Here is a 27,744-nt window from a genome sequence, read left to right on the forward strand (position 1 = left end):
CCCAGCCTGGGAGAAGTAAATGTGTGCAGAGGGCCATCCTGCTCCCTCTCCACGCCGCACCCAAACCCAGTGCAGCGTCCCCAGCCGGGCTTCCGAAGTGAGTTCTTAAGTGTAATGATGCCTCAGTAATTTGGAGAAAGGCTAAGGGGCAGAGGAGTCAGAATAAAAGCAAAAACTAAGTCACACAGTGTTTCAAAACAGCATACTTACTGCTCTCAAGCTTAGGCCATTTAATACTTGTTTCAGTTCCCTTACTGAGCACACAGGTCAAGAAGTCAAGAATACTCTCTTTAGAATACATACTTACAGGGTACTTACATTACCCCAGCACCCAAAGGCTCAATCTTGGAGTCGGAAATAATGCTAATGCCTGCTTCCTCCTCTTTCACAGCAAGAGATTTTCTTCTAAGCAAAGAGAATAAACTCCATTATAGGGTAAACGTTTAACCTAATTATGGATCAATTTCCTACAGCACTCCGAAGGCCCCCAAGATGGGGACGGCAGCTTCAACAGGCCATGCTCTCAACCCTCATTAGCCCTGTCCAAATTCACAACACTTCCCTCGGTCCCTCCCCTAGGCCCCAAATAGCTTCTCACCTCCTGCTTTGTGGGTTGTTCCTGTTCTCCGTGTTCAACTTTTAGGGTCTGATGGTGTTTAGAGCACTTTGAGCTATTTCCTCATCTCCTGGAAAAGGGTACTTGAGATTCCCTAGGAAGCTCTATACAGGCACCATCCTCCCAGGATAAGACATAAAGTGCCTGGATTTTTTTTTAGTATCTTGTAACTACCAAAAGGAGCAAAGGACAACCTATTCCCATCTTAGAGATGAGAAGGTTAAAGACTGGAAGCCAAGTACTATTCCAAACCCAACCAAGCTGGTGAAGGCAGTACCTTCTCAGTGGTCCTGGCAGCCGTTCCAGGGCAGGGGTCACTGGTGGCGGTGGCTAAGATGGGAGGACACAGGCCACCCAGCAGACCACCTCCACCAAGTGTCGCAGATGGGAACTGCGAGGGCAACTGCCACCTAAATACACGTGTTCCTCCGCTAGGACGGTTGTTCCTCTAATCAATAACTTGATCAAGGTCATAACCTTATCCTCTTTTAAACTCAAGCAAACTTAAGCTTAGCTGATAGCCAAAGTTGCAAATATCACAAGTATGGTAGGCAGGGATCTCCCGGCATTTTTTCCTAAACCAGCCCAACGTAGGGAACCTAAGTGATCTCTCAAGACTCTTGTATCTCCAGTATGTCTGGCCAACTTACAGGGAAGTTGTAAGGTCTCCTAGTCAATGATTAAACTTTATAGAGAAAATTTGTATAAAGCAAGCCATGTCTCTAACCGTGATTATACATACATAGAGGTATTCATATACATAGATATGCTTTTAATAATATATCTTTTTAAGAGTAGTCCTACTCTATCTCTAGCAAAAGTCAAACTGTGAGAGTCAGAAATATCTTCAGGTTTGCTGTGTGCTGTCCTCAGAGTTAAGGAAACCACCGGGATCCCATCCTTCCCTCCCGGGAAAGGAGATTGACAAAAAAGGATACAGAAAGCTTCTGGTTTCCATTGTTTTTAGTTTTGTTTTGTTTTTAAAGAACAATCTATATAAGAAACTACTTCCTTAAAAAAATCCCTGAAGTTCTGCTACCAAAGACATAGGCAAAGACATCTAAATAGCCACAGAGTCAAAAAAAAAAAAAAAAAGTTTATTTGAGAACAAGAGGAAGCTTTTGCACATCTGACAAGGTAGACGTGTTTGGATAACAGACGCCATCCGTATTTCAGCTCTACCAATATTGCCACAAATGGAACATATTTTTTCTAACAAAGATATGGACATAGTAAAGGACTATGACTAAATAGAGTCAAAGGAAAGGTGAGGCCCCACAGCTTATCCCTTAGACTGATTCATGACACAGGATTTAAATCGAACAATCCAGTCTCCTAATGCAGTGGTTCTCAACTTGGTTTCTTATCAGAATGCCAGGGACTCTTCGAAAGAATATCCCCAATACGAGGCTGTACCCGAGTCAGAGTCTTGGGGAGTGGGACCCAGGCACTGCTATTTTTGTAAGCATCCCAGGTGATTCCAATGTGCAGCCAAGGTGGATGGCCGCTGCTCCAGAGGCAGGTAACAACCGTCAACGGGTTCCTCAGCCCATCCACCCTGAAAGGAAGGGGCATTTGCTGGGCATCGCGGCCTCTCGGTGATCCTGTCATTCACTTTGCTCAAGGACTCCAGGCGTTATCAGCTTTGGGTACAATTTAGAGCCTTTCCATTTGCCTTAGTGATTTTTAGAGCAATATTTAATCAGGCAAATACCATCAAAGAGAGAAAAGATGGAAAAAGAAACTTCCGTAAGGCATGATACGAATAAGTAAGTGAAAAAACAATCTCAAGTTTAAAAGTGAAGGATGAGAAGTCAAAGCCTGTGAAATTTTATTTATACAAAAGAATAAAAATACCTATTTTAAAAGGACTGATTTAAACTTATGTTTTTCAGCTTTTCCTGTTCCTTGAACATGAAACTGCTTCCAACTCAAAAAGATTTAAGATAGGTAATTATTAAACAAACACTCTTTACCTTCCCTCTGCAAAAAAACAGAAAGTCAAGTCCCCATTTTATTTATGGTAAACCAAATTATTTTCAGTTAAGAATATTGGCAACTGCACGAAACAGATTATCAGATATGTCAGCAGGAAGGTATGAGCTGTACAATGGCATTACAAAAAGTCCCAAAAGAAAATAAGATGGTAAAAACAATCATAGAAAAATGATAAAACACAAACAAAATAAGAAAACGCCAGATATTTACAGCCTCCCTCTGAAATGTGACCTGTTCTACGTTCAGCATAAAACAAATCTAGAGAACATTTCTCGATGCGCATCACAGATGAAGCTGGTGCCGGCCAGTTTGCCGGGGGAGACATTGGTTCCAAGAAGGGAGAAATGCACAGTTAGCAACTTGCTGGGATTAAAACAATGTCTTGGGTCTTCCTGCAATTGTTACTGAAAATGACACAAAGTAAATGCTCCGATATGGTCATACAGAAATGACTTGTTTGTCACCACATTTCAGAACAAACTACTCAGAGTCACAGGCACCGGGTCTGGGAAAGCAGAGATGGATGGCCACGCAGCCAGGTGAGGGGTGTTTATCTTTGTGAGGTCGGAGGAGGGAAGCAGGGCTCTATAGCCTGGACGCTTCTGCACTAATGAGTCTTCTAATAATCCTGAAGAGAGAAAAACAAAAGTCCCAACTTATTCTCAGCAGAACATTGATAAATTCTCACCAACAACCCTGCTAGGCTATTGCTCTGTAGCCAAAGGTTCTATTTCAAATATGACAGACAATATTTCACATCGAAAATGGCTTGTCTTCTGAGTCCACAAAGGGACAGAAACATCAGTTCTGCCTTATTAGACCTGAGAACTCACCAGTTAGAGGCGTGGGGGTGGTGAGGAGGGGTAGTATTAACAGTTCATTATTTGATCAAAGGGAATTTTTCTTCAGTAAAAAATGTGTGAGCCTTTCTCTCTCCAAAATATAAAGAAAGTACACAAACCTAAAAGCCAAAGTGCATCCAGATGGATACCCCAGACTTTAAAACAAGAACTGTGACCCCAGATTAGGAACACTCAAGCTCTGAAGACAAATACGTTTTTCTAACCATCTACAAAAATCACCAGCCTCTCTCAAATGGTCTGGTTGATACTTACAGCTCGTGGTTTTTTGTTTAACTTCAGATCAATCCTGTGATAGGAAAGATAAAAGATATTTGCATTTTAATTTACAGAAAACGGGTCCAAGAATCAGCTACTGCATAGGGCACAAGCTATAACAAAGACTATTTGGTTAAGTAAAATCCACATTCTTCATTAGACTATGTCATATTTAGTTGTTTACCCAGATATTATTAAGCAGGTATTTATTAAAAACATGAGCAGATACTCTTGCCACAAGGTAAACTTAGATGACTCAAAAAGAAATACACTATAGCAGTTATAAAAGTCGTACAATTTTTTAAGATTATTCCAAAATTACACGTTAAAGAGCTTGGATTAAGAGGGCATGCTCTACGTTAATGTGTTAGCTCTGCAACTATGGTGCTGATAATCACTGAGACACCCAGTGATTAAGAACAGGAAAGAGACTAGGAGTTTGTATTCCTGGACATGAAACACAAAAGAAATTCAACAAATTTCAATTTTTAAATCTTTCCAGAGCAAAATATCAAGATCTTAAACTATCAATCTCCTTATGAAGCAAAGCCAGGATATCAATTTAAATATGAATCAAAGTAAAGGTTATCTATTTTTAAAGAAATTAAAATACATAAAAGTGAAGTTTACTTAATTTTGCTTAAGTTATTAAATAAAATGTTACCTCCATCACGTTTTTCTGTTTTTAAAAAAAACTTCCCAGCCTAACCTAATATACATACCTACAATTAAACAGATAAACTATGGGTTAGAAAGGTCTCAAAAAGGCATATTTGTCTCTACACACTAAACAACACAGCACAAATACTAATTCAAATCAAACTTACTCAAAGTCATAATCAAACATGCCAGACGGGCTGAGGGGCAGCATTTGAAAGGAAGAAAGCAATAGAAATTAATATCCTAATTGAATAAATTAGTTGATTAGACACCCTAGCAAGATTTGTAGAAACAAAATCACTTTTAAGAATCTTAAGCCACAAAGTTTCAAACATCAAAGCACCAAAGATTCTGTGGTTGGGAGATTCCCTTCCCTCAATGGATTTCATATCAGAAGAACAGACTATAAAAAGAAAAGTTATTTCATTAGAAAACTAGATACCTGCAGGCCTTCTATTAACTGCCAGATTCAGAGTTAGAACTTTTAAAATATTTAATTATAATGAAAAATAAACACGGCATTTAGAAGAAATAGAGAACAAAGGGTTTAGTCACATAATGAAAAGTGCTTTGAAGACAGTACCAACAACTCAGCATAATATACTTTCACTAAAATGAAAGATAAAAATATCATACATTTTTGAAAATAAAAAACACTTTGCAATTTCTAACTCGGGTTTTATATTTAAGCATGTCCAAACATGGTACTCCTTTTCTCTGCATTCATGCTAGAAGCCAAGGGTTGAATCAGAGTCTAATTCCAAAAACCACAGAGGCATATTACTCTGCCCCTGAACTGGTGAGGGCAGTTAACGGTTTATGTCAGGGCTACAATTATGGAACGCCGAAGTCTGCAGTGCACCTGTTGAAACAAAGGGAAGTTGACATCCACAAGCACCCAAGCCGTAAGGGTCCAGATGGGAGCAGCCTAGAGGAGAAGGCCGTTTCGGGCCATCACCGCTAACAGACCATGGGCTGGGCAGACCTCCAAAGCAAACGTTAACCAGGGGCACGACACCAGCTCCTTAGCTGGCTCCAGAGCCTTTCAGACTGTAGACAGAAGGTAAAACAATATGCAAAACGGCTGTATTGCCTCCTAACCAATGTTTGCAAGAGTGAAGCTGGAAGAAAGCTTAACTTCAATAACCTTTATGCAACAGTTTCACTTAGGACATTTGGGAAAAGTATACAGTAAGTGTACAAACCAGGAACTGTCAGAAATTTAACTTTCAGCCTAACTTAACTTTGTTCAGAAATTAAAGAAGTAGACTGTACCTACTTCATGAAAACGTCACAAACTACCTAGAATTCTAGAGCTTGGTACAGTATCAAAAACCTGTAAGAGCAGCTATAGGTTATACTGATTTCAACTTTTTTCTTTAAAGACACTGGGACTTATCATTCAGATATCACGTAAAATATAAGACTTTAGAATCTTGTGATCATTTATGAATGCTAAAAATTATTTGATAGATTTTTATATTCCTAAAGAGGACAAATTCAAAGTTCTTTCTTTTTTGCTAGGGTACTTATTTATATTTATTTCCACTTTGCTTTACTCATCACTAAACAGTGTCTTACACATGGTGGGTATTCAGACTTTTGTTGAAATAATTTACTGTTGACTTTTATCTGGCAATATGGGGTGTGGTACATTGAAGGAGAAATGACACTGTACTGGGAGCAAAGTTACAAACATGTGTAGACAAAGTGCTCCCCCGCCCCTGTCCCCCAATCTGTCAGACCCACTAAGACATTAGTCAGGGGTGAGGGGTTTGGGCCAAACACAATTCCTGACTAAAGATGGCAGGAATCTGAGAAGGTGTGCTAAACCTATTTTCTCCAGAAAGAAGGCAAATCAGCTCCACTATCCTCCCTCGGGGCAGGTGAGTCCCTAAGGCCAACGGAGAAACCCAGCAGGATACTGAACCTGGGGAACGACAAAAGGATCCTGCTTTCCAAACAGAAAGCCCCATTGTGAAGGCAATAACTAATATCAAATATCTTTTTAAATCCTAGTATTTTTCTGGAAGGAGTTAGTTCCTAGGGCCAGGAGAGGAAAGGGTAGGAAATGCTGTTACTATGGAAATCTACCAGCAATCTGCAAGAAGAAAGTTAAGTTCAATGCCTAATTCCCTTTTATCAGCTGATGCTATCATTAAGGAAAATAAGGTATTACCTGAAATAAACAATAGCTATCAATAGAGTCTAGTGTACCAGGGATGGAGAAAGTGTCCCAGAAACTTTCAAGGAATTTACCCCTCCTCTAGATACTCTGAAATAGGAAAATAATTATCCCATTTAAAATGACACTGGTGTAAACTTAATGAAAGCAACACAGAGCATGACCTTTTTATTTTGACAATTTAAAAAAATATTTTTAAGAGTATGGATCTCTGCTGTTTATGATAAACTAGCGTCAGTCCTGTCACAGTGATTAAATAAGCTGTAGCCTTACCAAAAAAAAAAAGAAAAGAGAGAGAGAGATGCAATTTTTGCTCTCTCTTACTGCACTTATGAGATTGGCGTGGTGATTTCTGGTTTGCAGAAAAATGTTAAGCTGCAGTCCTTAGTCACTATCTGGAGGATATACTATTTCTGGGTCTAAAAACCACCACCACCATTGACAAGAAAAACTCTTAAAAGAATTAAAGAATCAGTTGATGCCAAGGAGGCTTAAACCCGTTAGTTAATTCTGTATTATCCCTGTATGCCACATCTGGCAAAGGTAACAATTGTAATATCCTGGGTGCCTGAGGGAATGTTCTATGGGACAATCCAGCCCAGAAGCAAACTGACTGGCACAGGGAAGCCCACCCATTCCTTGCACAACCCCTTTCATCTCCTCAGCATGCAGCTCCTAAGAGGAGCAGGACAAACGCCAACCTGGTGGATATCTGGTTTTCATACCTCCCAGAAGAAGGTTTGAGGCCATTCCTTCCTCCAGAAACTACTGCATTACCCTCTCTGAGTTCAGCTGTATAATTTCCAATTATCTGAGCTCACGGGCCCCGGCATTATCATATAAACCCCAAGCAGAGTGAATGCTAAAATCCTCTCTGGGTGGCACGTGACCTCTCTGTCCACTGATGTGATTCCTATCTCATTAGGCACTGCAAAAAAAACACAGTGAACAAACATTATCTAGGAAGGTGCTCTCGTATCTTATAGCCCTTATATTGTTCCTCTGATACCGAAATCAGCATTTTACAAAGATATATAAAAATAGAGAAATCTTAAGCAATCAAAAAACTTGTATTTAAAAAGCATAAAGCCACTATCAGATCAGTTCTGTCCATCCTCCAGGGAATAAGAATAGGCAGGGGTCAGGATTAGGAGCAAAAGACTTATCCCACTTTTCAGCTTCCCAACACATGCTAGTGGCATCTTCCAAACACTAGTACACAGATTCCATTTCTATTTCCCTTTTTCTCTTCTGAAAGGATTTCAAATTCACTGTATTAAACAAAAGTTTTATGGAATCAAATTCTTCTACACTAGAAACACTTGAGAAGGATGTCTTCCTTCACAGTTACTCTAATGCCCACTAATTCCTCCCTTAGAGAAAAATTAGCCTGTTTCACTTGGACCAAATGAATTTCTTCCCATCAGCAACAGAAAGACCACACCAATCCTGAAGAATGTTTATTCTATTAAAGTCCCTTCACAGCAATGGTCACGGAAGCTCTAAGTGGGTGGGGATAGGGTGGGGGCAGAGGGGGTGGGGAAAGGTGGTCCCTACCACTGACCTGTGCCGGTTTTTATTCTTTCGTTTTTTATGGCTGCTGTGATGACTCCCTGAGGAAGTAGAAGAAGCAGCCTTCTGAGGTTTCACTCCCTGCACAGATCCATCCAGATCCTCAGGGTCCTCCTGGCTGGGCTCATTTTCCTGATTGTGGAAGTCTGGAGAAGTATCACTTTCCGTCCCACTTCCTGGCTCCCCTGGAGGGAATAAACACAAGTCCCCCAAAGCATCATCAGTACTCCTCAGGCAGTTTGTCCATCAGTCAGGAAAGATTTTTTGAGCACTAACACATAGAAAAGGACTTGTTTCCTACCCTCAAGGACCATATGTTCTAACTGACAGGAAGATACATACAGTCAAAGTTATCAGAGTTCCTGAGAAACTTGTAATCTGAAACAATGTAACCAGAGGCAACAGACCTAAAGACAGCTGGGAGACTGGACCATACAACCAAGATAACCTCGCTACATAAAGGTTATTTAAACAAGAATATGCTAATGGGATTAATAATTACACAAGAAGCATTATCAAAAACATTACATAGGTCTTCGGGAGGTGAGAGATGACCTTGGGAAAACATCCTACAGCTGGCCCTGATTCCTTCCCCAGACCACATGGGAATCCTGACTTTCCATCAAGAAAAAGGGCCCAGGAGGAGAAGAGCCCCATTACCTAAGTTACTCTGAGAAGCCTTAAGAACATTATTTTAAAAGTGGTAATAATACCCTTCAGCTGACAGATATTCCCAATTTTATTTATTTATTTACTTTTAACATCTTTATTGGAGTATAATTGCTTTACAATGGTGTGTTAGTTTCTGCTTTATAACAAAGTGAATCAGCTATATGTATACATGTATCTCCATATCTCCTCCCTCTTTCGTCTCCCTCCCACCCTTCCCGTCCCACCCCTCTAGGTGGTCACAAAGCATCGAGCTGATGTCCCTGTGCTATGCGGCTGCTTCCCACTAGCTATCTATTTTACATTTGGTAGTGTATATATGTCCATGCCACTCTCTCACTTCGTCCCAGCTTACCCTTCCCCCTCCCCGTGTCATCAAGTCCATTCTCTACGTCTGCGTCTTTATTCCTGTCCTGCCCCTAGGTTCTTCAGAACCATTTTTTTTTTCTTAGATTCCTTATATATGTGTTAGCATACAGTATTTGTTTTTCTCTTTCTGACTCACTTCACTCTGTATGACAGACTCTAGGTCCATCCACCTCACTACAAATAACTCAGTTTCGTTTCTCTTTATGGCTGAGTAATATTCCTTTGTATATATGTGTATGTGCCACATCTTCTTTATCCATTCAACTGTCGATAGACACTTAGGTTGCTTCCATGCCCTGGCTATTGCAAATAGAGCTGCAATGAACATTGTGTTACATGACTCTTTTTGAATTATGGTTTTCTAAGGGTATATGCCCAGTAGTGGGATTGCTGGGTCGTATGGTAGTTCTATTTTTAGTTTTTTAAGGAACCTCCATACTGTTCTCCATAGTGGCTGTATCAATTTACATTCCCACCAACAGTGCAAGAGGGTTCCCTTTTCTCCACACCCTCTCCAGCATTTACTGTTTGTACATATTCCCAATTTTAAAACATCCCTCAGATATATTAAATAAGCAAGTTCAAGAACAATTTGCATAAATACGTTTTTAAGAAAAATTACATGTATTTTGGTAAATGTATACTTCTTCTTCCTGAAAGGAATTTCTTGAAACTCTTAATACAAAAGGATGGGGGAGGAGAAGACTTTCACTTTCCTGAACTGTTGAAGAATCCTAAATATGTACATACATTACCCGTTTCTAAAAATTGTCAAAAGGGGTTATGTGGACAGCAGAACCAGGGGACCACCTTTCTTCTTTTTACGTCTTTGTATTACAAACTACTGGGAAGAGATTTCAAATTGAGTAGCACATGGATATGAGAGCTAAAAGAAAGAGGCAATCCCAAAAAAGCAGAAGAGAGAAACAGAAGCAAATCTCAGCAATCATGAAACCCTATTTTTGAACACTTCGTGAAAACAACAGAAGAAGGAGCTCTAAAACTAGGAAGCTAGAAAAAGTATACTGACCAACCCTGTCCTGAGGTTCAGGAAAACTGATTTCATATAAAAATTAGCACAAGAACTTCAAAACTTACTATACAAAGCTAGAGTAATCAAGACTGCATGGTACGAGCGTAAGAACAGACATACAGGTCAAGGGAACAGAATTCAGAGTCCAGATATAAATCCTTACATTTATGGTCAACTGATTTTCAACAAGAATGACAAGACAATTCAATGAAAAAAGAATCGTCTTTTGACAAATGGTGCTAAGATAACTGGATATCCACATGCAAAAGAATGAAATTGGAACCCTATCTCACACCATATACAAAAATTAACTCAAAATGGATCAGAGACCTAAATGTAGGAGCTATAAATCTCTTAGACTCTATTGGATTAGGCAATGGTTTCTTAGATAAGACCACAAAAGCAAGCATGACAAAAGAAAAAATATGTAAAGTGAACTATATCATGTATGTAAAACTCTTGAACTGCAAATATCACCCAAAAAGTAAAACAACCCACAGGGGTGAGGTGAGAGCAAAATGGGCAAAGGGGGTCAGCTATATGGTGACAGATGGAAACTAAACTTTTGGTGGTGAGAACACTGTAGTATATACAGAAGTCAAAATATAATGTTGTACATATCAAACTTATATGTTATAAACCAATGCTAACTAGAAAAAAAAAGAAAAAAAAATCACAACCCACAGAATGGGAGAAAATATTTGCAAATCATATATCTGATAAAGACTTGTATCCAGAATACATAAAGAACTCTTAGAACTCAAAAATAAAAAGACAAAAAAAAAAAATTTAAAACATCAGCAATGGATTTGAATAGACATTTCTCAAAAGAAGATATACAAATGGGCAATAAGCACAGGAAAAGATGCACAACATCATTAGCCATTAGGGAAATGCAAATCAAAACTACAATGAGATAGCACTGCCTACCCACTAGGGTAACTATAATGGAAAGACAAACAGTAACAAGTGTTGGTGAAGATGTGGAGAAACTAGAACCTTCAAACACTGCTGATGGGAATATAAATTGTACAGCCAATTTGGAAGACAGTTTGGCAGTTCCTCAAAAGATTAAACACTGAGTTAACAAATCACCAGCAATTCCATTCCTGAGTATATATCCAAGAGAAATGATAACATGTTCACACAAAACTGGTCATAAATGTTCACAGAAGTATTATTCACAGCAGCAAAATGTCCATCAACTGATGAATGCATAAATAAAATGTAGTATATCCATGCAATGGAATATAGGCACAGCTCGGAGACATTGTGGATTTGGTTCTGGACCACCACAATAAAGCGAGTATCAAAATAACGTGAGTTACACAAATTTTTTGGTTTCCCAGTGCATATAAAAGTTATGTTAACACTATACTGTAGTCTATTAAGTGTGCAACAGCATTATGTCTAAAAAAATGTACATACCTTAATTTAAAAATATATTATTGCTAAAAAATGCTAAACATCATCTGACAGCACAGGGTTGCCACAAACATTCAATTTGTAAAAAATGCAGTATCTGCAAAGTGCAATAAAACAAAGTATGCCTGTAATATTCAGCATTAAAAAGAAATGCAGTACTAATAAATGTTCTGTTTGGGAGTTTTTAAGTGTGATTATAGTGTAAAGGGCCTATCATTTATATAACTACAATATGATCCAGTAACCCCACTTACGGGTATTTATCCAAAAGAACTGAAATCAGGATCTTGAAGAGATATCTGTACTCCCATGTTCATTGCAGCATTATTCAATAGCCCAAATATGGAAACGACTTAAATGTCCGTCAATAGATGAACGGATAAAGAAACTGTGGTAGGGCTTCCCTGGTGGTGCAGTGGTTAAGAATCTGCCTACCAATGCAGGGGACATGGGTTCGAGCTCTGGTCTGGGAAGATCCCACATGCCGTGGAGCAACTAAGTCCGTGTGCCACAGCTACTGAGCCTGCAAGCCACAACTACCGAGCCCGAGTGCCACAACTACTGAAGCCCATGAGCCTAGAGCCCATGCTCGCAACAAGAGAAGCCACTGCAATGAGAAGCCAACGCACCGCAACAAAGAGTAGACCCCGCTCGCCGCAACTAAAAGAAAGCCCATGTGCAGCAACAAGGACCCAACGCAGCCAAAAATAAAATAAATAAATAAATGTATTTAAAAAAAAAGAAAATGTGGTATATACATAACAATGGAATATATTATTCAGCCTTAAAAAGAAGGAAATCCTGTCATATGCCACAACATGGATGAACCTGGAGGACATTATGCTAAGTGAAATAAGCCAGCCACAGAAAAACAAATACTGCATGATTCCACTTCTATGAGGTATCTAAAACAGTCAAACTCACAGAAGCAGAAAGTAGAATGGTGGTTGCCAGTGGCTGGGGGGAGGGGGGAGGGGAGAGTTGCTGTTTGATGAGTATAAAGTTTCAGTCATGCAAGACAATTAAGTCCTAGAGATCTGCAGTGCAACTCTGTAGTTAAGACTATCGTATTGTGCACTTAAAAATCTGTAGGTCTGGACTCCCATGGTGGTGCAGTGGTTAAGAATCCACCTGCCAATGCAGGGGACACGGGTTCGAGCCCTGGTCTGGGAAGATCCCACATGCCGTGGAGCAACCAAGCCCATGCGCCACAACTACTGAGTCTGCGCCCTAGAGCCTGCAAACCACAACTACTGAGCCCGTACGCTGCAACTACTGAAGCCTGTGCGCCTAGAGCCCATGTTCCACAGCAAGAGAAGCCACTGCAATGAGAAGCCCACGCACCACAATGAAGAGTAGCCCCCGCTCGCCGCAACTAGAGAAAGCCCGCGCACAGCAACGAAGACCCAACACAGCCAAAAATAAATTAAAAATTAAAAAAAAAAATCTGTAGATCTTATGTTTAGTGTTCTTGCCACAATTTAAAAACTATCATTTGGCAATACATACTGAAAGGGACTTCCCTGGTGGTGCAGTGGTTGAGAATCCGCCTGCCAATACAGGGGACACGGGTTTGATCCCTGGTCCGGGAAGAGCCCACATGCTGCGGAGCAACTGAGCCCGTGCGCCACAACTACTGAGGCCCGCACGCCTAGAGCCCGTGCTCTGCAACAAGAGAAGCTCGCGCACCGCAACGAAGAGTAGCCCCTGCTCGCCGCGACTAGAGAAAGCCCACATGCGGCAACAAAGACCCAACGCAGCCAAAAATAAATTTTAAAAAAATTAAAAAAAAACCCAACATACTAGAATATGTATACAAGAAACGGGGGTAGATTTCTGAGATTTTTCAACATAATACAGGGGCTGGAGGTGAGGGTAGGTAGGGTGTGGATAGGACAGGACTGGCCACAGTGTGATGATTTGGGGGCCATGTGATGGGTACACAGGGATTCATTGTTTTGTCTGCATTTGCGTAGATTCAAAATTCACTCTAATGAAAGAGTTTAAACGTAATCTTTTTCCCCCTTATTTTACCCCAATGTATCTGTAATGGGCCCTCCCAAGATATGCTTTTAAGAATGGGAATGGCAAGACTCTTTTTGGAAAGTCCAGGGTGTTTTCCAACACCAACAACCAATTCCCTGATTCCCCAGACACCAACACTTGAATTTAATTCTGACACTAACTACTGGAGTCAGGGCAGAACCCACAATTTAAGGGCTCAGTCCCACAAGAGTGCCCCCTACTTCAGACACCAGTCACCAGTCCTGGGCCTCCCAGACATCCAACAGACCAGCCATAAATCAGGGGTACGACAACCCCCTCCTCAGGGTCAATAATTTGCTAGAATCAGGAACATGCTTTATTACAAAGGATACAACTCAGAAACAGGCAAATGGAAGAGGCACACAGGGCAAGGTATGGGGAGCGGCGTGGAGCTTCCTTGCCTTCTCTGGGCTGGGAACCTTCCCAGCACTGCACCATGTTCACCAACAGAAACTCCATCATTTAGGGGTTTTTATGGAGGTTTCATTATGCAGGCATGACTAATTAAGTCACTAGCCATTGGTGATGAGCACAATCTCCAGTCCCCTTCCCCTCCCTGGAGGTTTCAGGGTTAAGGCTGAAAGTTCCAAACTTCTAGTCAAGGACTGGTCTTTTGGGTGACCAGCCCCCATCTGATGCTATCTGTGGGCGACGGAGGGGCTGTGAACACGGCCACCAGTCATCTCATTAGCATACAAAAGACTACTCTTTTGCATGCTAGTCATTCTTTATTTTTTTTTTTAATTTTTTTATGTATTTATTTATTTATTTATGGCTACGTTGGGTCTTCATTGCTGTGCACGGGCTTTCTCTAGTTGAGGCGAGTGGGGTCTACTCTTCGTTGTGGTGAGCGGGCTTCTCATTGCGGTGGCTTCTCTTGTTGCGGAGCACAGGCTCTAGGCAAGTGGGCTTCAGTAGTTGTGGCACGTGGGCTCAGTAGTTGTGGCTCGCAGGCTCAGTAGCTGTGGCGCACGGGCTTAGTTGCTCCGCAGCTTGTGGAATCTTCCTGGACCAGGGCTCGAATCCGTGTCCTCTGCATCGGCAGGCGGATTCTTAACCACTGTGCCACCAGGGAAGTCCCATGCTAGTCATTCTTAATATTCTGGAGAGTCCAAGAGTTTTAGGAGCTGTGTGCCAGGAAAGGGGACAAAGACCAAATATACATTTCCCTTCATACGACAGAAAGTAACTGGGCTATATTTATGAAAATCATTCTTTGACACAGTAGTGCCACTTCTGGGACACTGTCATACAGAAATTAAAATTCCACTGCAAAAAAGCATATGGGTACAAGGATGTTTACTGTGACACTGTTCATAGTGGGGGAAAAGGGAGATGATGGGAATATTCATCAACAGAGGAGGAACAACCAGACTAGGGGATATTTTCTGGCTTTTAAAAAGAATGTGGGACTTCATGTGGCACAGTGGTTAAGAATCCGCCTGCCAATGGAGGGGACACGGGTTCGAGCCCTGGTCCCGGAAGATCCCGCATGCCACGAAGCAACTAAGCCCATGCGCCACAACTACTGAGCCTGAGCCCTAGAGCCCGCAAGCCACAACTACTGAGCCCGCACGCCACAACTACTGAAGCCCGCATGCCTAGAGCCCGTGCTCCGCAACAAGAGAAGCCACCACAGTGAGAAGCCTGCGCACTGCGACGAAGAGTAGCCCCCATGCTCCACAACTAGAGAGAAGCCTGTGCGCCGCAATGAAGAGTCTGCACACTGCAACAAAAAAGATTCTGCATGCCGCAATAAAGATCTCACGTGTGGCAACTAAGACCTGACGCAGCCAAATAAAGAAAGAAAGAAATAGGGCTTCCCTGGTGGCGCAGTGGTTAAGAATCCGCCTACCAATGCAGGGGACACGGGTTCGAGCCCTGGTCCGGGAGGATCCCACATGCTGCAGAGCAACTAAGCCCTTGCACCACAACTACTGAGCCCGTGTGCCACAACTACTGAAGCCCACACGCCTACAGCCCGTGCTCCTCAACAAGAGAAGCCACTGCAATGAGAAGCCCGCGCACCACAACGAAGAGTAGCCCCCGCTCGCCGCAACCAGAGAAAGCCCACACACGGCAACAAAGACCCAATGCAGCCAAAAATAAAAATAAATAAAATAAATAAATTTATAAAAAATAAATAAATAAGACTGCAAGATGCTAACAACAGCTGACACAGACAGTCCTTACCATAAGCCAGGCACTGCTGTACACACTTCAAATATATTAATACATACAACCCTCACAAAAGGGTTAAAAAGTTAAAAAAAAAAAATCTAACGAAATATAAACAGATGAGTCTAAGATGGAAATGTACGGTCAGGACAGCCTTCCTCTGCCTTACTCAGTCCTATTTATTCAGATAAAAACTGTCATCTCTGAAAGTGCAAACGGTGGAGGCACTAGTTGGGGAAGGAGCAGGCTACCAGGGCATGCAGTCACAAAAGCTTTGGATCACAGACAGGATTGCAGAAGGGACACAGGACTAACTGAGGAGGGGCTGGGCACAGGGGAGAGAAGGGTTAGCTAAAAAGGTGGGAAACAAGTAAGGAAGGCAAGTTAGATACGGCAAATTCTGTCTGTGTTGCAATTCTACTCAAAGACACTGGGGAGCAAAACCAACTATTCACTCATTTGGGGCCAGTTGCTATGGGAGTTCTGAGTAAATGGATGGAGGAATTGGTCATAGTCTATAAAGTGGGGACACGCGTACACACGCACACGTGCAAACACAAACAAAGCAGCGTAAATCAAATCAAAGCCCTGTGAACAGAGTCCAGGCAGTAACCGATGTCCCAAAGGGCTGATACGGATACTAAGTATTATGCGAGTCAGAGAAGAAAGAGCAGATTATTCAGGAAAAGCTTCACTGACGGGGTGGAATTTAAACTGGACCTTGAAAAATGAGAGCCAAAATAAGTACAAAAAGTAGCACATGCAAAAAAGTGCAGAGGTGAGAAAACACAAGGTATTTGGGACAAATAAGTCAAACAACACCTTTTAAACAGAGAGCTTGAGAAATGACAGGTGAAATGGAATGACAGGTTGAGCGGAGTCATAACTGTCAGACTAGGGGATCTAACACAGGGGACAATATGAGGGGATGTTAAGAAAACTGACTTGTTGCTTAATCTTTCTGAGCCTGTTTCCCCATCTGTAAAATAGTAATTCTTTCTCTCACGTGCTGAGCACCTCTTATGGACGAGACATTGGGCTAGATGCTTGGGGCTACAGCCATGTTCCCTATCCTCAAGAAGTAGCTTTAGAGATTAAATGAGATAATGTAAAGTGTTTGCTTACTGTCCGGAACACAGTAAGTGTTCAAATCTCAACATCTTTGAGATCTACAAACACATAAGTCAAATTCCAAGCAATCAGTCAGGGTTATTTGCAGTAAAACAGCTGCTAGCTGGACATAACAAGATGAAGGCATCCAGAATTTCGGAACAGGGAAGTAACACCAAACAACTAACGGGTATTGAGTTCTCTGTGCAAACCCGTGTTTTAAGATTAGGCTAGAAGCGGTTTATAAGAGGGACTGGAGCTGGGGAGACTAGATTAAACGCTGTTAATGTACAAAGTGAGAGCACAAAGTAATAATCATTTCCTTCCTCGGCTCACGGAAGCAGAAGAGAAGGGATAGCAAGAGGACTGGGTTACAACATATCAAGGTACAGCAGCAAGTCGGTCAATCGATTGCTGCTGCCACCATGAAAAGACACACGTGTTTGCCTCTCACTGACATAAAACTGAGCAACTCATTCTTGGAGCAAATAACGTCAAATTTTAAGTTAAATACATCTACAAATGAGATGCTCTACTTAAAGGACTAGCTACTGAATAGTGCCGCGGCAGTGACTTCTGATCAGCACGAAACGTTTAAAGGCAGAAAGGAAGACACCCGGAACAATGCTCATGCAGCTGTCCACTTACCTGTGCAATGATGCAGATGCTAGAGGGGTTTGCTTTGACGAAAGCTTCAGAGAAGCCCAGTAAAACAAACAGGTGAGACTGCTGATCCTTTACAGGAAACTGGATAAAATCTGCCTGCTTTGTTTTTCTTTTACTTTATTCTTTTTAGAAAAATATACAATGCCTCACTAATTAGCATAAAATTCCCCTTTGGGACCATGCTAATCCAGTCTCATTCTAGTGTAGGTACATAAGAAGCCAGAGGAAGCAAAAGTAGTGCCTTTTTTGAGGAAAATTTCAGAACAGTTCAAAAATAAATGCCAAAAGTGCAAAACTCCAAAATCTTTGAGATCTGAGAATATACAAGTACAAATTCTAAGAGAAAGGGATGTTTTCTTCATTGCCACCAAAGATCAAAAACACAGGAGTCATTCCACAAGATCTGTTATACAAAAATTCTGAGACAACGGAAAGACTCTGTACAAAGGAAAAAAGAGTGAAAGGCAAAGCAGACCATTCCTCATTCCTCTCTTGGAATTAAAGTTTGGATCTTTTGGGGACCCTCAAGCCTTGAACTTGGTCCAAGCAGTCCTAGCAGAAGCAAACATAGGTCTTCTCTGGAAGACAGCACCTTCATCCCAGCTGTCAAATTATTCTACAAATACTTTTAACTATAGTGAACAGAAGTACACAAAGATAACCAACAAGCACACAGGGAAATTAGATTTCATGAGTGATACAACAGCAGAAACAACAAACAGAAAGAGGCTCTTAAAGACTTCAGAAACTGAAATTAAATACAGACTACAGAAAACCTATGCTTGCTATACTTAAAGAAGTAGGGACTTCACTGATGGCGCGGTGGTTGAGAATCTGCCTGCCAATGCAGGGGACATGGGTTTGAGCCCTGGTCTGGTAAGATCCCACATGCCATGGGGCAACTAAGCCCATGCGCCACAACTACTGAGCCTGTGCTCTAGAGCCCGTGAGCCACAACTACTGAGCCCGTGTGCCACAAATACTGAAGCTGCGCACCTAGAGCCCAAGCTGTACAACAAGAGAAGCCACTGCAATGAGAAGCCCGCGCACCACAACTAAGAGTAGCCCCCACTCGCCACAACTAGAGAAAGCCCGCACACAGCAACTAAGACCCAACAACAAAGACCCAATGCAGCCAAAAATAAATAAATAAATAAATTTATTAAAAAAAAGTAAAAGGCAAGTTTGAAAACAACTGCAAAGAAAGGTACTAAAAAATCACATAGCAGGGGCTTCCCTGGTGGTGCAGTGGTTGGGAATCCACCTGCCAATGCAGGGGAGACGGGTTCGAGCCCTGGTCCGGGAGGATCCCACATGCCGTGGACCAGCTAGGCCTGTGAGCCACGGCTGCTGGGCCTGTGCTCTGGAGCACGCAAGCCACAACTACTGAGCCCACGTGCCACAACTGGTGGGGCCCTCGCACCCAGAGCCCATGCTCCGCAACGAAGAGTGGCCCCCGCTCACCACAGCTGGAGAAAGCCCACGCCAGCAACGAGGACCCAACGCAGCCAAAAATAAATAAATAAATTTAAAATATATATATATATATATATAAAAATCACATAGCAGATTTCTTAAGTAGTTAAGTAGAATTTCTGGAAATTAAAAATGTAGTAATAGGACTTCTCTGTTGGTCCAGTGGTTAAGACTCCACACTTCTAATGCAGCGGGTGAGGGTTGATCCCCAGTTGGGGAACTAAGATCCCACATGCCACGCAGCATGGCCAAAAAATTTTTTTTAAAAGTATAATAAAAGATTTAAAAATCAAGGGACGGTTTAACAGTAAATCAGACTCAACTGAAAAGAGAATTAGTGAATGGGTAGGTCAGAAAAAAAATTACCCATAATGCAGCACAGAGACAAAAAAGAAGATATAGAAAAGATAATAAAAGACATAAAGGATGAAATGAGAGAGAAGGTTTAACTTACATTTAACCAGAGTACCAGGAGAAGAGAGAGAGCATGGAGCAAACACAGTATCTGAAGAGGTAACAGCTGGGAATTTTCCAGAACTGATAAAAAATACCAAACCATAGTTTCATGAAGTCCAATGAAACCCAAGCTAGATAAATTAAAAGAATGAAATCCAATAAGAATGAAATCCAATAAAATAAATTTAAAATGAGATTAAGTAAAGCAAAGAGGAACAGAAGAAGAAAGTAAGCTGGATGTAGTACTAAGATTCATTCCCCAAACACATGCTATAAATTCCTATTTGCTTTCTAGAGAGGAACCCTAAATTTGGCTTTAAGCATTTTAGCACCCATAGAAAGAGGGAAACAGTCAATTACCAAGTTTTCAGTAAAAACCAACTAGTCGTTCAGGGAAAACAACTATTCCTAAAGGAGATAATAATTAGTAATGATAATAAACATTTGCAACGTCCTCTTACAATAACAGAGTGACACATTTTACAGGACCAAAATGTTACTAAGTGCAACTTTATAGGGAAAACCAAGGAATACCAATATGATATATTCCAGAAATGGGGCTCAATCCAGGGGGAAGATCTTAGGGGAATGGATGGCGTCCACATGCTCCAGAAAATCTTCAATACGTCAGTATTTGTCTCAAGTCAAGCTGCTGAAAGCAGTGGCTTCAGGAGTCTTCCTGACCAGTATCTAGGCACACCCCTTCTGTGTGGGTAATTAGGTACAGAGCCATATACTAAACTATCCGCTAAGCCTGGGGCAGGATAATAGGCTCTTGTGAAAACTGAGGAGTCAGACATCATTCCATCGCAGCTCATAGGAGTAAGGTCCAGAATGTTCTTAACCAGTCTTGTTACTCCACAAAGCAGATGAAATGGCTCTACATTCTAGAAGTGGTATTAATGGAGAAGAAATAAGATTTAACTGACAGTCATAATGAAAGAAAAAATCAAAAGGACTTGGTCCAACTGATTAGGCTGGCAGAAAGGAGTCAAAGCTGCCTACAAAGTTTTGAAGGACAGAGAACAGAAGTACTGTGAAACAAAACAACTAGGCAGACACATTTTGAAGGAAAGAGAAGAGCTCAGTTTTAGACAAAATATTTGAGTCTGACCATCTGAGTGGAAATGTCTAGAAGACATTTTCTAGAATTTTCTAGAAATGCATGACTAAAGCTCAGGAAAGGAGTTAGGGATAGGGCTAAAAATTCAGAAATCTGTACATAGAGATAATAATTGAAGTCACTGAGTAGTTCTAATTCCCATACTACCAAAATCCCTTCTCCGCAAACCAATGCCCTGGTAATGCAAACAAGAGAACTTGATCCCACAAAAAGATATGCCATGTGAAAATACCCACCAGCCACAATACAAAAAGCAGGGTGTGTTTCAGAGTGACCCGACCCACAGGGAGAGCATCCAATACAGCTACATAGAGTCTGATACAGAAAGATAAACCTGCAGTTCTAAGTCCCATCACTAGAAATTAGAAAGGAGTTAGACTGTATGGCTTACATACAGAGAATGATACAATTTCTCTACAAAGTAAATACTACCTGCTCTCCATTTTAAATTTAAGAACACACAGGTACATTCTGTTCATAGGATCAGAATTTCCTAAGAATTATTAAATTGGGTGCATGAGGATTTATTAGATATGTCTGAAATTTTCCATGATAAAAGGGTTTTTTTAACTTTAAAAAATTCCCGGGGCTTCCCTGGTGGCGCAGTGGTTGAGAATCTGCCTGCCAATGCAGGGGACACGGGTTCGAGCCCTGGTCTGGGAAGATCCCACATGCCGCGGAGCAACTGGGCCCGTGAGCCACAACTACTGAGCCTGCGCGTCTGGAGCCTGTGCTCCGCAACAAGAGAGGCCGCGATAGTGAGAGGCCCGCGCGCCGCGATGAAGAGTGGCCCCCACTTGCCACAACTGGAGGAAACCCTCGCACAGAAACGAAGACCCAACACAGCCAAAAATAAAAATAATAAATAAATAATAAATTTAAAAAAAAAAAAAAAAAAAAATTCCCTAAGACTCAACAGGAGTGAAGACATATCTCTGTGTCTTTGAACAGGTGAAGTCAACCTTCATGTGACTGAAAAGGCAGGATGGACACGGTAGTTTCTTCCCCCAAAGAAAGACAGAATTAAGGATACCCAAAAGGGTTCCTAACTTCTAGAAAGAAGAGGCAAGAACAAGAGATGCAGTCTTCAGATACACCACTGGATAGGAATTAAATATAGGGGCGATGGTAGCTTAAAAATAAACTGATGAAAAAGTAAAAAGATGAACTTACTCTTTTCAATGAGCTGGTCCTGAACTCCTGCCAATGCACTTACTGCCTAAAAGAAAAAACCACCAGTTACTATAAAAATTATCACAGATCTCAGGAGAGCACTCACAGACAGAAAGGAAAGAGACAACCAACTCACAGACAGACAGGAAAGAGAAAACTCGCAGAAACTTAACGGAGGTCTTCCTTAACAATGGGCCACAGAAAGATCCCCCCGCCTCACTTACAGCTGCTGAAGTAACTGAGGATTTACTGAAGAGCCGCTCTGCTTCCTTAAACTTCCGGTTCCTTCTATCGTTTTTGCTATTGGAGTTTCTAAAACACACACAAGAAACTCATTATAAGCACCAAGCTATGTCTGTGGCTCAAGCTGAGGACGCACCAGGACAAATGTAAGGAACTCTTTTTTTTTTAAATTACCAAGTTCCATACAGAAATGCCTCCACACCACTTGGATTGACCAAAATGACCTTCAGGCTGAATGCCTATGTAGACAGCAATGTTTTCCAATGGACGGTATGTGGTCCACTGTGACACATGAGATTACTTTAGCTTTAGGTTCACAATCATTTTCATTTAATATATATTTATTTTAATGCCTATTATTAAAAACATCTAGCACAGACTAGTGCTATGAAGTATCTCTGTTAAATAATCTTAGTTTAAAAAACTTAAAGGGCTTCCCTGGTGGCACAGTGCATAAGAATCTGCCTGCCAGTGCAGGGGACACGGGTTCAATCCCTGGTCTGGGAAGATCCCACATGCCGTGGAGCAATTGAACCCATGCACCACAACTACTGAGCCTGTGCTCTAGAGCCCGCGAACCACAACTACGCGTGCCACAACTACTGAAGGCTGCGTGCCTAGAGCCCGTGCTCTGCAACAAGAGAAGCCACTGCAATGAGAGGCCCGCGCACCGCAACAAAGAGTAGCCCCCGCTCACCGCAACTAGAGAAAGCCCGCGTGCAGCAACGAAGACCCAACACAGCCAAAAATAAATTTAAAAAATAAATAAATAAATAAATAAAACTTAAAGAAAGAACCAGAGTTCCTTAGTGAAATGACTGATACCAGGTCTGAGACAGGAAAAGGACAAGGATGGGACCTCCTTGGTGGCGCAGTTGTTAAGAATCCGCCTGCCAATGCAGGGGACACGGGTTCGAGCCCTGGTCCGGGAAGATCCCACATGCCGCGGAGCAACTAAGCCCATGCGCCACAACTACTAAGCCTGCTCTCTAGAGCCCGCGAGCCACAACTACTGAGCCCACACGCCACAACTACCGAAGCCCAAGCACCTAGAGCCCGTGCTCTGCAAGGAGAGATGCCTCCACAATGAGAAGCCCGCGCACCACAACAAAGAGTAGCCCCCACTCGCAGCGACTAGAGAAAAGCCCGCGCGCAGCAACGAAGACCCAATGCAGTCAAAAATAAATAAATAAAATAAATAAAGTTACTAAAAAATTTTTTTTTAAAAAAAAAGGACAAAGAAATCAGCCTGAGGAGGCTCCCTCTGGCCACGTTTGGGACAAACTAAGCATCAAAAAGGATAATGATGGGTATGTTAGCATTGTGAAAAGTCAGTAAGCTAAACACTTATGATCTGTGCACTTCTTTGTACAGATTTCAATAAATTAATTTACACTAAAAAATAAAATAAACCTTTACAAAGTGACAGTACTAGATCCCAATACGCTGTTGTTTTTTTTTAAATCCATGCATCTACAGTGATTCTAAAGAGAGAGAAAGAGAACGAAAGGGAAAGAAGATAAAAAGGGAAGACTCTTCTTTCAGAATGCCAGTAATAAATGTAAAAGGAACAGTAAAATTAGAATCATCATTTTGCAACCTTCATTATAATAATTAATTCAGATAATCAACAATGGATACTAAAACCAGTGACAAAAATTGGGGGGAGCAGTATAATCACACTGCCTAAAAAGTGTAACCTCCAGGGACTTCCCTAGTGGTCCAGTAGTAAAGAATCCACCTTACAACGCAGGGGACGTGGGCTCGATCCCTGGTCAGGGAACTAAGATCCCACATGCCGTGGGGCAACGAAGCCTGCGTGTTAAAACTACTGAGCTCGCACACCTCAGCTAGAGAGCCCTTGTGCCGCAAACTACAGAGCCCATGCACCCTGGAGCCCGCACGTGCCACAACTAGAAAGAGAAAAACCTGCACACCACAACTAGAGAGAAGCCCACACGCCGCAATGAAGAGTCCGAGCACCGCCATGAAAGATCCCGCGTGCCGCAACTAAGACCCGACACAGCCAAAGATAAATAAAATAAATAAATAAATAATAAATAAATCTTAAAAAATAAAAATAAATAAAATGTATAACCTCTGAAATTACTTGTTAATTACAAAGGCAAAAAATAACTTTTACAATGGTGAAATCATATGATCAAACTTAGCGGCACCAATAATGGGGTAATCTGTCATTATGTGCCTCCTGATAAAACAGAGGTAAACAACAAGAGGTACACAAATCACTAATGCAACATTTTTGCCAAAAATATTTAAAGGATCTCTCATGAAGTCACTATAAGAAAAACCTGGAATTGGGACACTCTACAAGACAATGTCATAAACAATCTTACCACCAAAAAGGGTGTGAAGCTCCTAAATTGAGAGACTAAGGAGACACAACAGCCAAATGCAATGCACAAACACTCACTGGTTCAAAACAAGGTAGCAATGCATTTTAGGAACAATTAGGGAAATATGAATAAAGACTGTATATTACATAATATTATTAATGTAGTGCTAATTTTCCAGGCATGATAATTGTTGGTTACATAAGAAAGATGTTCTTATTCTTAGGAGGTACCTGCTGACATAATTTGGGGCAAATGTCATGATATCTGCTTTTAACTTTTAAATGGTTTAGCAAAAAATGTATATACATATATATATGGGAGAAAGGGGAGATATAACTACAAAGGGGTAGCATGAGGGAGATCTTTGTGATGATGGAAAAGTTCTGTATCTTGATTGCAGTGGTAGTTACAGGAATCTACCCACATGATAAAATGACAGAACTACATATATACATTATACCAATGTCAATTTCCTGGTTTTGCTATTGTACTATATGGTTACATAAAACCCAACCACTGGAGAAAACTGTGCTGTTTTTGCAACTCCCTATGTATCTATAATGATTTCAAATTTTAAAAAAATTTTAAGTGTAGATATAGGGGTGTGTGTTAATACACATTATATAAAGGGAAAAAAGAGAGGAAAGCAAATGTGGTAACAAGTTAACAACTGGTGAATGCTAGTGAAGGGTATCAAGAGATCACGAACTATTCTTTCAATTTTTCTCTAGATTTGAAAATTTTCAAAAAATTTAGAAAGTTTTCAAGAATATTACTAAATAAACCGTGGTACAGTTGGCACACAGGTATGGCAAATCTTGTGAGGGTGGGACTCGTGACTGATTAAAATGTAGAAAACACTGATAGCTGTGCTGGTGTGTACGGTATGATATGCTGTATCTCATTTAAGCCTCACACAACCCTGTGCCGCTGGCCAGATTTCCTCTACTATACAGATGTAGGATTTGTCCAGGGTTACTCAGTGAGGCAGTGGCTGAGCCAGAGTCCAAGTTCAAGTGCAGACCTCTGTCCACCCCACTTTACTACTGTCTCCCTGCCAAGTCACTACCAACAACATACATAGCCCTAAACACAAATATTACTAGGGCACAACACAAACACTACAGGCTTCTGACACTCACTTTTGGTTGGTCAGATACCGATCCCAGCCACGAATAATGTTGCCATACATCTGAGTGTCTTCCAGGTAGCTTCCTTCAAAAGCATAGATCTGTCTCTCCAAGTTTGCCAGTGTTTCCTGAGAGATGAAAAACAAGGAAGTGGTTAATGCCTTCTACATGCAAGCATTAAGCCAACCAAACTGAAATCTGGATATCAGACTTATAAACTCAAGTTCAACTATACAGAGCCAGCCTTGTGGAAAGAAGGATGACATGGACAGGGGCAGGCTGTTTCAGACTAAGACAGTCTAGACCCATCTTGTTGGATCCCTTTAAGAATAAAATGGAATGGAAAGAGCCTGTCCCCATTAAAATGTACACCCATGCCGAAGTTTGCATGTACTCAGGGGCTTCGTGGAAACCCAGCTGTCAAGAACCTGGGCGGAAGAAGAACGTGAGCAGTCTCCACTCCCACGCATAAAAGATACTGCTACCGTGAGAGGGAAGGGTGATCAGCCTTCCAGCGCCAACTCGCTCCCCTCCCTGCAGGCTCCGAAAGGCCGCCTGCACTGGGCTGCGGTTGCTATGGAAACCTGGAAGGGCAGCTTCAGGTAAGATGGGCCGCCCGGTGCCCAAGCCAAAACGCAAGGGGAGGGAGGGCTTAGCCACCAGGGTGCAAGGGGTCCCGGGTGCGTGTCACAATTCCTAATTCCCTAGACTGAGTCCGCTTCCCCTCGCCTGTCACCTTCTAAGATGTTCCCAAATACATCACAACCCTGCCCATCAAAAACCGCATCCAACTGATCTACTCCTAGTCCCCAAAAGGACACGCGCCCCTCCATCTTCCAAAGGCCTGTCTGGATGTGTGGGTCCCCTTCCCACGGCCTGCCTGGATGTGTGGGTCCCCCTCCCACACCTGTCTCCTACGCCACCTCCCAAAGCCCACTGGCAAGCCCGAACCAATCTCCTACAGCCTGCCGACAAGCCCGGTCCCCACCCCTCAAAGATCGTGGACCCGCCCGCCCTCGCCCACCCCGCAGAGCTCATGGACACTCTCCTCTCCAGGGCTCCCGCACGGAAGCCCCCACCCCCTGGCGCCATCCTTCCTCCACGCCCCCACCTGCCTAGTCCCCCTCCCCCTCCCCGGCTCCGCGCCCCGCCCCCGGCCCCGGCTCCCTGCTCCGGATGAGCACGGCCGGGAGGCCGAGGCGCCGGCGGGCCGCGACATGCGCAGCCGTCCTCAGGCCGCCGGACTCCCGGCCGTTGCGCTGCGCTGCCTCGGCGGAGTAACGAGCGGCGCGGCGGGGCCGGGTCCTGGAGGCGGAGGCAGGCACAGGGCCCCCACCCGGGCGCCCCCGGTGCCAGCCCTCACCGCCAGCTCCTGCTTCCGCTTCACGAGCTCCGCCAGCTCCCGCCGGGTGTCCGGGATCTGCGGCGGCGCCGCCTTGTTGTGCATCGCCATGTTGTGCCGAGGCGGGCGGTGGCGGCACCAGGCTGGGGGCGGTCCTTGCGCGCCGCCGCCCGCCAGGGGGCGCCCGCCGCCACACTGCGCCTGCGCTCGCGGCTTCCAGAGGCTCGCGGTGCCGCGCTGAGCTCCAGCCCGCGGGCTCGCGCGCGCTCTGCCAGGAGGACCTCAGTGTTGGCCTCTGCTCTTGGTCCTGGCCGAGTTTCTGCACCACAAATTCACCGTGTCCAAAATCAGACCTCTCCGAAGTCTCCTCAGTGAATGACTTTCATTGTCCGACGAATTGCCCAAGTCAGAAACATGGGTGCCATCCTCACCCTCCTTCACCCCCTTAATCCGATCCAAAACCAAGTCGAGCCAAGTGGACTCGACTCCGGAAGAGCCCGCAAATCTATTTTCTTTTGTCTGCCACCTCCCTCATTCATCCAGGCTCTCCTTATTTTTTGATACATTATTCCAACAGCCTCCTGTTTCCACCCTAGCTCATTTAATCCATTATCCACAGCGGTGCCAGGATTTTTTGTTTTTGGAAAGCAAATGTGGTGTCACTCCCTTGGTTAAAACCTTTTCATGGCTTCCCATTGCCCTTTAGGGAGACAAGTATGTGTGGTAGTTAAGGACACATACGATCCAGAACTACCTTGTTCAGAATCCTACCTCTACCATTGATAAGCTGTGTCACCTT

General features: G+C 42.7%; 1 protein-coding gene across 5 annotated transcripts; it reads right to left on the reverse strand.

Annotated features, from left to right (window-relative positions):
* Positions 1-2,430: 2,430 nt before the first annotated feature.
* MEAF6 (MYST/Esa1 associated factor 6) lies at positions 2,431-27,099 on the reverse strand. Of its 5 annotated transcripts, XR_005022358.1 has the most exons (9): positions 26,967-27,099; positions 25,616-25,731; positions 22,098-22,185; positions 21,874-21,919; positions 8,142-8,334; positions 4,560-4,589; positions 4,397-4,454; positions 3,730-3,763; positions 2,601-3,242 (listed from the first exon to the last, which is right to left on the reverse strand). XR_005022358.1 is itself a non-coding variant. In XM_036872794.1 (8 exons), exons 1-8 carry the CDS (start codon positions 27,054-27,056, stop codon positions 3,234-3,236), a joined length of 606 nt encoding a protein of 201 aa, XP_036728689.1. In that variant the 5' UTR covers positions 27,057-27,099; the 3' UTR covers positions 2,601-3,233. The 5 variants fall into 5 exon arrangements, 3 of the variants coding, with proteins under 3 accessions (XP_036728697.1, XP_036728689.1, XP_036728709.1); XR_005022359.1 differs by lacking the exon at positions 4,560-4,589 and having other exon boundaries at positions 2,431-3,242; XM_036872794.1 differs by lacking the exon at positions 4,397-4,454.
* Between the last annotated feature and the right edge of the window lie 645 nt (positions 27,100-27,744).

This window comes from Balaenoptera musculus, chromosome 1, assembly GCF_009873245.2.
Source record: "Balaenoptera musculus isolate JJ_BM4_2016_0621 chromosome 1, mBalMus1.pri.v3, whole genome shotgun sequence".
In the NCBI taxonomy this organism is placed as follows: Eukaryota; Metazoa; Chordata; class Mammalia; order Artiodactyla; family Balaenopteridae; genus Balaenoptera; species Balaenoptera musculus.

What these genes read in the sequence shown, in the direction of transcription:
- MEAF6 (XM_036872794.1), bottom strand. Translation starts at nt 27,056, where the DNA reads ATGGCGATGCACAACAAGGCGGCGCCGCCGCAGATCCCGGACACCCGG. An exon ending in CGGTATCTGACCAACCAAAA is followed by an intron (nt 22,186 to 25,615) that starts GTGAGTGTCAGA and finishes TGTGTGTTTTAG; the next exon opens with AAACTCCAATAGCAAAAACG. An exon ending in AAGAATAAAAACCGGCACAG is followed by an intron (nt 4,590 to 8,141) that starts GTCAGTGGTAGG and finishes GCTGCCCCTCAG; the next exon opens with CCCGTCTGGCATGTTTGATT.